Source organism: Oncorhynchus keta, chromosome 14 (assembly GCF_023373465.1).
Source record: "Oncorhynchus keta strain PuntledgeMale-10-30-2019 chromosome 14, Oket_V2, whole genome shotgun sequence".
Taxonomy (NCBI): domain Eukaryota; kingdom Metazoa; phylum Chordata; class Actinopteri; order Salmoniformes; family Salmonidae; genus Oncorhynchus; species Oncorhynchus keta.
In genome coordinates, this window is record NC_068434.1 from 39,932,350 (window position 1) to 39,940,966 (window position 8,617).

The 8,617-nt window shown below is 38.8% G+C and overlaps 1 protein-coding gene across 1 annotated transcript; it reads right to left on the reverse strand.

Moving 5' to 3' along the window:
* Window positions 1-844: 844 nt before the first annotated feature.
* Window positions 845-6,084, reverse strand: LOC118393409 (caspase-3-like). Its single transcript, XM_035786053.2, has 7 exons — window positions 5,922-6,084; window positions 5,355-5,443; window positions 3,623-3,771; window positions 3,387-3,515; window positions 2,987-3,162; window positions 2,720-2,834; window positions 845-2,222 (listed from the first exon to the last, which is right to left on the reverse strand). The coding sequence occupies exons 2-7, from the start codon at window positions 5,423-5,425 to the stop codon at window positions 1,993-1,995; spliced, it is 870 nt and encodes a 289-aa protein (XP_035641946.1). The 5' UTR covers window positions 5,426-5,443; window positions 5,922-6,084; the 3' UTR covers window positions 845-1,992.
* Between the last annotated feature and the right edge of the window lie 2,533 nt (window positions 6,085-8,617).

The following is an 8,617-nucleotide window of genomic DNA, read 5'->3' on the forward strand; positions in this document are numbered from 1 at the left end:
GACCCAAGCAAGAATCTTCTTCTTATGGGTGTCCTTTACAGCCAGCAGCATATCATCCCGCATCCCATTGCTGGCTTGCTTATGAAGCTAAGTATGTTCGGTCCCTGGATGGGAGACTTGGGGCATTGGGCACCCTTTCCCAATGCCCCAGGTCAGTTATTGGGGACATTCCCCTGTGTAGGGTGCCGTCTTTCAGATGGGATGTTAAACGTGTGTCCTGACTCTCTGGTTACTAACGAGCCCATTGAACTTATTGTAAGAGTAGGGGTGTTAACCCTGGTGTCCTGGCTAAATTCCTAATCTGTCCCTCATACCATCATGGTCACCTAATCATCCCCAGCTTACAATTGGCTCATTCCTCTCCCCTGTAACTATTCTCCAGGTTGTTGCTGTAAATGTGTTCTCAGTCAACTTCTGGTTAAATAAGTAGTGGTTTCTTTGCTTCAATTTGACCATGACTGACCTTCATGTCTTTAAAGTAATGATGGACTGTCGTTTCTCTTTGGACTTGGTATTTTACCAAATAGGGCTATCTTCTGTATACCACCCCTACCTTGTCACAACACAACTGATTGGCTCAAATGCATTAAGGAAAGAAAGTCCACAAATTAACTTTTAACAACACACCTGTTAATTGAAATGCATTCCAGGTGACTATCATATGTGTTATTTCATAGTGTTGATGTTCTCACTATTATTCTACATTGTTGAAAATAGTACAAATAAAGAAAAACCCTGGAATGAGTAGGTGTGTCCAAACTTTTGACTGGTACTGTATATATTAATTAAAATCCCATTCACAGAAATGTTTGGTTTCTTGGAAAATAATAGGATAACAATTGAATCAAGGATAAAAGCTAGTTTATTCAAGTTTATATTTCATGTAGCAAGCTATTTGAATGTACAATGTGCAAATGAAAAAAACAAACCATCCCACAGGTAAGACAGTTATCATTTCTAAAAGGACATGGCACATTTTTCAATACTTTTAAAGCCTGAGTGATTGATTTACTACATTATTGCTATCTGAAAGCGTGTTTCCCTTTATACGCGATAATTCAGAACATATACAACAAATCAATAGCAAGTATTCATATTGCATAATCGTTGCTTAATGCCTGCCATTAAAAATCCATTCTCTTTGGTCCAACATCATGCCTTTTAGGCCTCCGAGTCCAAGATATATCGAATCAAACCTTTCGCTTTCTCTTTAAGACTTAACCCAAACAGAATACAAGTATTTAAATTTGTATCCACTTAGAAGTAGTGCTGAGCGATTAGTGCTTTTTGAAGTCGGTTCGGTTTCATTTAAATTCTTAAACAATAATCCCAGTTTTCGATTTCGATAATACATTAAATGCATTATGTGGGTTGAATGCGGTAACACAAAATAAAACAATCATTAAAAGTCCCATAATGGTAGTGACTGCCCATAACTGCTTATCACTTATTAACCATACTTTATTCACATTACTTTAAACAAATATTTGAGTTGTGTATATTACATTTGTTTTATTTTGATTACTTTTAAGTTTTTTTATTTGATGACAATTTAAAAAAAATATTAGTCATCCTCTCTATAGAGTTTCTGCCTATGCTGTCTGACAAAATCACAATTTTAGTAGTTCTTCAAAGTAAATAAGGCATAGAGAGCAACTGCTCTCTACCCTTCTCAATCAAGTGTTTTTCTGTCTCAAGTAGGATTCTGGTCATGGTAGTTAATTACCACGTTTTCTGCATTAAACCACGTATAATTTTGTCCTGTTGGAAACTACAACTCCCTTCTAATTTGCAGTTCGGCATGATCTGGTTTATCTCTAGAGAAAATGTGCATAAAGGGAATTCAAAATATTGAAACGACATAGGTAGTTTAGAAATGTTGTGTAATTGCGCAGCACTACTTAGAAGTCCAGTAAACATTGTGCACATAGCTAAAAAGGTCCCACAGGATACACAATCAAGTCATAGTAATGTCTAGACAACAATATCAAATCAATGTGGAAAGTAGAGATCTTTGGTCAACATAGACACAATGCAAGGGATCTGCTTTTTGGCAGTAAAGCCAGGCATGTTGGACATAGACTCGAAGTCAAGTGCCACCATGTGGTTGACACGTGTCATGATCTGCATGATCTCCAGCTGTTTGCCGTACCTTTGTAACATCTCACAGAGGGCCTGCACGAACCAGGAGCCCTTCTGGGTGTTCCTCCAGGAGTAGTAGCCTATGGAGAGGCATGGACGTCACAAACCAATCATTAATCTCTCTAAAGCACATACATGGTCGTTTTTGTACATGGTACAGTGCAATTACCATACAAGTATACATGGCTATAGTAGTAGGCTTATAGTCTACTGTCATACCCGTTTGCAGTTTGTGTGTAAAAGTTATAACATATCAGTACTATGTACCATGTAAATGTAACATATGTAGTATGCACGACTGCAGACGTTTTTATCTCAATACCAAATCATTTCTTGGTAACAATTAAGTAACTTACTGCGATTGTTTTCAATTAAAATGGTGATGTCACTAGGCTGGCAACTCTATCCACCAAAACTTTTCAAACAGCTCTTACACTAAAAAGGCATTATAATTTCCACAATTTCAGTTATTACAACCTCAGTGTGGAAATAAATATTTTTTAAAAATCACATTTTTGACTGCCATAGGCCTTTAAAGTATGTCAAAGTGGGGCATTAATAAAACGGGGTTTATTACCTGGAGCTGTAGAATAAGCGTAGAGAAAGTCTGCCTCAACAGGAATCCTCTCTGGAGAGTCATCAGCAACGGAGTCTGTCTCTATGCCACCATCCAGGTCATTGCCACGGCACGCCTACTCACCAGATCCACAGAAAGGATCAGGGGTTAAGGGCCAGGGGAAGATAAGCTACTCTTAGCAATGTACCACTGAATATCAGTCATGCAAATACATGTTCATCACTTCAGTACAGAAAGTTTGAACAGGCAGCTAAAACCTTACGGTACCTGGATGAAGAAGAGTTTAGGCTTGCCCACCAGCGTTTTGCAGCGGTCGCCCCTAAAGAGGCCAGTGAGCTTCTTGAGTTCTACGTTGCCATCTGTGCCATAGAACACACCCTCGTCTCCATGGCTCAGCATCACACACACAAAGGAGGCCGACTGGCTGTGGTCGTCTTGAGACACTGAAAATGTCACACACACGCACACACACAGTGGCTCTTGAAGTCAATCGAACTTAACATTAAAAAGAGATTTCCTTCAGTTGATCAAATTTTGCCAGATGTCACATCACTACTACCAACACTAGTGCAACTTATTTGTAGACACTCAGAGAGAAACTTCTTAAATGACTCCACAAACAAAGCCAATCTAACTCAGACACTCACATCACAAAAGCTGAGCTTACCTTTGCAAAGCAGCTGTTGTATCTGTTGCACAGTCTGGTCATTAGCAACCTTCACTTTGTACCCCAAACTCGAGAACACTTTGATCGCATGTCCTGCATCCATGTCTGTTCCATTGCGAAAGCTCATTCCTTTAAAGGGAAATAACCAATGAAGTGTATATAACAAAAATCGGACATACCATCATAACCTGAACAAGTGAAATGGACAAAAATACATAGTACAAACTTAGGCCTACCTGTGTGCTTGTCAAAGTTCTTGTTGTTGATGATGACACACTGTCCAAGGCAGGGGTAGTTCATCTTATATGTGTACATGTCAGCCGGAGGCTTAGCGTCTACTTCAGGATTCTCTGTCGTAAACCTTTGCACTGAGGGACTGCCCAGCCTGGAGCAAAAGGAAAAAGTTCCTTTTAACACTGAATCGGCTGCGGCACAGGGCAGACAATACCACATTGCAGAAGTCCTTGCAGAGTGATTAAAACGTCTACATACACTTTTCACTGTCCATGTTAAACTGGCTCCACAGGTACGCTGAAAATGCATGTTGTTTGGCTAATGAAGCCAGCTGACATGCTTGAAGGCACAATGACAGCAGGTTTTGGCTTATGATCAGACACGCAATGTCACATTGCATTCTAATGCAGATGAGAGGATAATTTGTCCGACACTATTCAGGGATAAAATTACGTTAAAAGATGCTTTCACAGAATGTGACAGCTGATAGAACTATGTAAAAAGAGGCTCACTCGCCCAGTGCATGCCACCCAAATGGGTATCTAAATAAAAAATCAGAGTGCAAACTAATAGAATAAAATAGTGCCTTCAGAAACTATTCGCACCCCTTGACCTTTTCCACATTTTGTTGTGTTACAGCATGAATTTAAAATAGATTGAATTGAGATGTTTTGTCACTGGCCTACACACAATACCCAATAATGTCAAAATAAAATATGAAAAGCTGAAATGTCTTGAGTCAATAAGTATTAAAAAAAATTGCTTAACAAGTCACATAAGTTGCATGGACTTACTGTGTGCAATAATAGTGTTAAAATGATTTTTTTAATGACTGCCTCATCTTTGTACCCCACACATACAATTCTCTGTAAGGTCCCTCAGTCGAGCAGTACATTTCAAATACAGATTCAACCACAAAGACCAGGGAGTTTTTCAATGCCTTGCAAAGGGCACCCATTGGTAGATGGGTAAAATAAAATAAAAGCAGAAGTTGAATACAACACATTACTGAGTACCACTCTCCATATCTTCAATCATAGTGGTGGCTGCATCATGTTATCGGTATGCTTGTAACGTTAAGGACTGGGGAGTTTTTCAGGATAAAAAATAAATGGAATGGAGCTAAGCACAGGCAAAATCCTAGAGGAAAACCTGGTTCATTCTGCTTTCCACCAGCCACTGGGAGAAAAATTAACATAATCTACAGTGGAGTTACTTACCAAGAAGACAGTGAATGATCCTGAGTGGCTGAGTTATACTTGACTAAAATCTGCTTGAAAATCTATGGTAAGACCTGCAAATTGTTGTCTAGCAATTATCATCAATCAATTTGACAGATCTTGAAGAATTTTGAAAATAATAATAGGCATATGTTGCACAATCCAGGTTAAGATGTAGCCAGAAAGATTCACAACTGTATTCGCTGCTAAAGGTGCTTCTACAAAGTATTGACTCAGGGATGTGAATACATATGTAAATTCGATATTTCTGTATTTCATTTTCAGTACATTTGCAAACATAAAAAATTAAGTTTTAATTGTAATGTTTGGGGCATTGTGTGTAGATGGGTGACAAAAAAAATAAACATTTTAAATTCGGGCTGTAATACAACAAAATGTGGAATAAGTCAAGGTGTATTAATACTTTCTGAAGGTAATGTACATTTGATTTTGATGCCCACCCTCTATTCTTTGGGTAGATGATAGGGTTGACAGGAGAAATGCATTGCCTTACCCTTGTGCAGCTATCCCTTTGGCATCCACCAAATCAGACATGGTATCAGTCTCAGTAGCGCAATCACTCATACAACACCTATAGTTGTACTGAAAGAGAAAATAATAAGTTAATCACACACAAGTTCCAAAGTTGAATCCACACAGGAGACAAGCCATAATCTAAGTCAACTAAATTAGTTAACCTGCTATCAACTGTGGTTCAATAGTGAATGTAGCTAGCCATTTCTTTTTACAGTAGTACTGTTAGATATTACGACACGTAACACCAGCTAAATAACTAGCTAGTATGCTAACGTTAATAGCTAGCTAACGTTAGTTACCAAAGTCTGTTTAGCTAACTTTCAGTAACTTTCAGTTAGCTAGCTAGCTACTCTTATCAAATTTAGCCGGGACGGATACGGTAGCTAGTACAATATATATATAACGTTATGAAGTAGTAACCTCGTAAATTAATGTTAACGTTACCAAGTTTAATTTGAAACTGAAACGTCTCCTGTTCTTGTGTATATTACAGTACATTACATAAGGTATCAATGAAAGGTGTAAAAACTTTAAACATAATTACTTCGCATTAAGGCGTTGAAATACACCGGTGAAGGAGTAAACCTGAAGACTTCTCTGCAACTAAACGAGGTTATCTGATACTTGTTCATGTGGTGTCAAAGAAAAAACGTATCTTTACGTGTCATTGTGCAAAGCAGCCAATCAAACACCGTAGTTTACTTCCTGTGTGTGGCGGCATGAAGGACACACCTTGACCAAAGCCGGTCATAAAGTTTCCAGAGTAGTGTGACTTTCCTGAGAATGAGGCAGGCAGGTAAAGACAAGCGAAAGATGGCGGTAGCGGATGAGTGGGTTCTGAATAGAATGGCGGTAGAATCAAGGAGAATTGGAGTGTTGTCCAAAAGAATGGAAAACGGAGCAAAGTAGTGTACAGTGATGAGAATGACCTTTCGTATCTAGTAGGAGTACGGTTTGTTAATGAGGAGCAATTGAGCAGAGTACCAATCTTGAAAAACCCCATTTGATTTATCTAACTGGTGGAGAGAGTGCTGGGTAAAGTGAAGGCTGTAAGGATCTTGAGAGGCGGGCTTGCTTTGATTTTTGTTGAACTTTGCGGATCAGAAGGAACGTGCCTTTTGTGTCTTTTGATACGTTTAAAATGTCGTGTGTGTCTCTTCGGAACTGGGCACCCCTCAAGGGGGTTATATCTGGCGTCTCGTGGGCTGTCGATTTTTGAAGAGATTCAAAATATTCCTGGAGTGATTGAAGCACGTCGGGCGAATCGTGTGGTGAATGGTGAAGAGTCTATCTGTTCTGTTCTTTTGTTTTTGGATATGGAGTCTCTCTCTACTCAAGTGCAGTTATCTATCATATATTAACTCCAGAGTCCGAGCATTTATCCCAAGACCAATGCAGTTTGATCAGTGTAAAGCTGTTGGTCATGTCGCAAATGTTTACAGAAGGGAGAAGAAGAGATGTCCAAGTTGTGGAAAGGATCATATTATGTGTTATAAAAGTGATGAATATGTGACTTGATGCCATGTCTTCTGAATGCCCCATAAGGGTGAAAGAGAATCAGGTGGCCAAAGTCAGGGTTTTACAGAGCATTTCATATGCAGCAGCTGTGAAAAGGGGTTGAGGGTTTGAATGGCGCACCAGAAGAGTCCATGGTAGTGGATAGGCCTACACTGGCAGGATACAGGGGTTGACATTCACCAGCAGGATCCTGACATTTTAAAGATTAAGAAGGTGGACTTTGTGGCATTTATAGCTATGGTAGTTAATGGCACTGCCAAGGTGGAGAGAAGGTCCAGGAAGATAGAAATCATTGTGATTGCGACAGAGCGTTTCCTGGAGCTGAAAGATTTCTCAGCGAAGGACTTGCATGCAATATTGGCACAAGCCGTTACCACCCTCTCAGGTCCCACAGCCTGAGAAGGGAGATATGGAGAACTAAAAGTAAGAAGAAGTGGTAGTTTTGTTTGTTTTGGCAATGTACTATTTTTATTAGTGTGGATTAAGTTAGTTTCACTATTACGTATGGATTTATTTATATACCTAACAGCTAAGCAAAGGGCTACCCAGACCACTCTTACGTTTCTGCTATATGTACATATTACATCAATTACCTCGACTAACCGGTGCCCCCGCACATTGACTCTGTACTGGTACCCCCTCTATATAGCCTCGCTATTGTTATTTTAATGCTGCTGTTTAATTATTTAATAAAAAATAAAAAAACATATATTTTTTTACTTTTTCTTAAAACTATGTTGTTGGTTAAGGGCTTGTAAGTAAGCATGTCACTGTAAGGTCTACCTACACCTGTTGTATTTGGCTCATGTGTCAAATAACATCTGATTTGATTGTAGTGAAGAAAAATTAAAGTACAGATACCCCAAAAACGACTAAAGTATTTTTTACTTAAGTACTTTACACCACTGGATAAGGTATTCATTACTCAAACATATATTTCAAAAACCATAGGCCGACCTTACTTGAGAAATCTTATATACATTCTCAAAAGGACCATTTATAAATGGTGAATAATCACAATTTTTAACAACTGTAGCATAATTCATATCTGATACTTTATTGGTTGTATCTTAAACTTTTATGAACATGCAGTATAACTGGAGAACATAGAGTATCAAACTACTGTACTTGATAAGAGCATTTATATCTACCCCTCTCAAAGTTGAATTGCCAGGATTATTAATTTACACCAGGAATGGTCAACTTTGATGAGGGTGGTTGCACAAAAGAATCTGAACTCATGAGGGGCTGCAGTGGCCGGAGGATCTGCATACACACACATGCAGTCAGAGCCGTCCATAGCCTTTTGGGGACTTTAAGCAACATTTTGTTGGGGGGCCCCGCACCTTTCAAGCTAAAATGTTAGTCCCCCCACACCTTTGAAAGCGGGAAGAAAAAACAATATTTTAGAGTTCATTTCTTGAAATTCTACCAATTTTGCCATGTGGCTTAGATAAAATGTTGTGGTTTTAAAGCAAATTTGATGCAATTCTACACATTTTGCCTCTGGCTCGGAGAGGAGATTTAGCAATTTTATAACTCATTTCATGCAATTCTACTCATTTTGTACGTGTATTATGGATTCCTATGGATCCTGGGGTCCAGCAAAATGAAGGCAGTTAAATACATTTTTTTAAAAATTACTATACATTTCACAAAACATTAAGTGTGTGCCCTCATGCCACTACCCTACTACCACATATCTACAACACATAATCCATG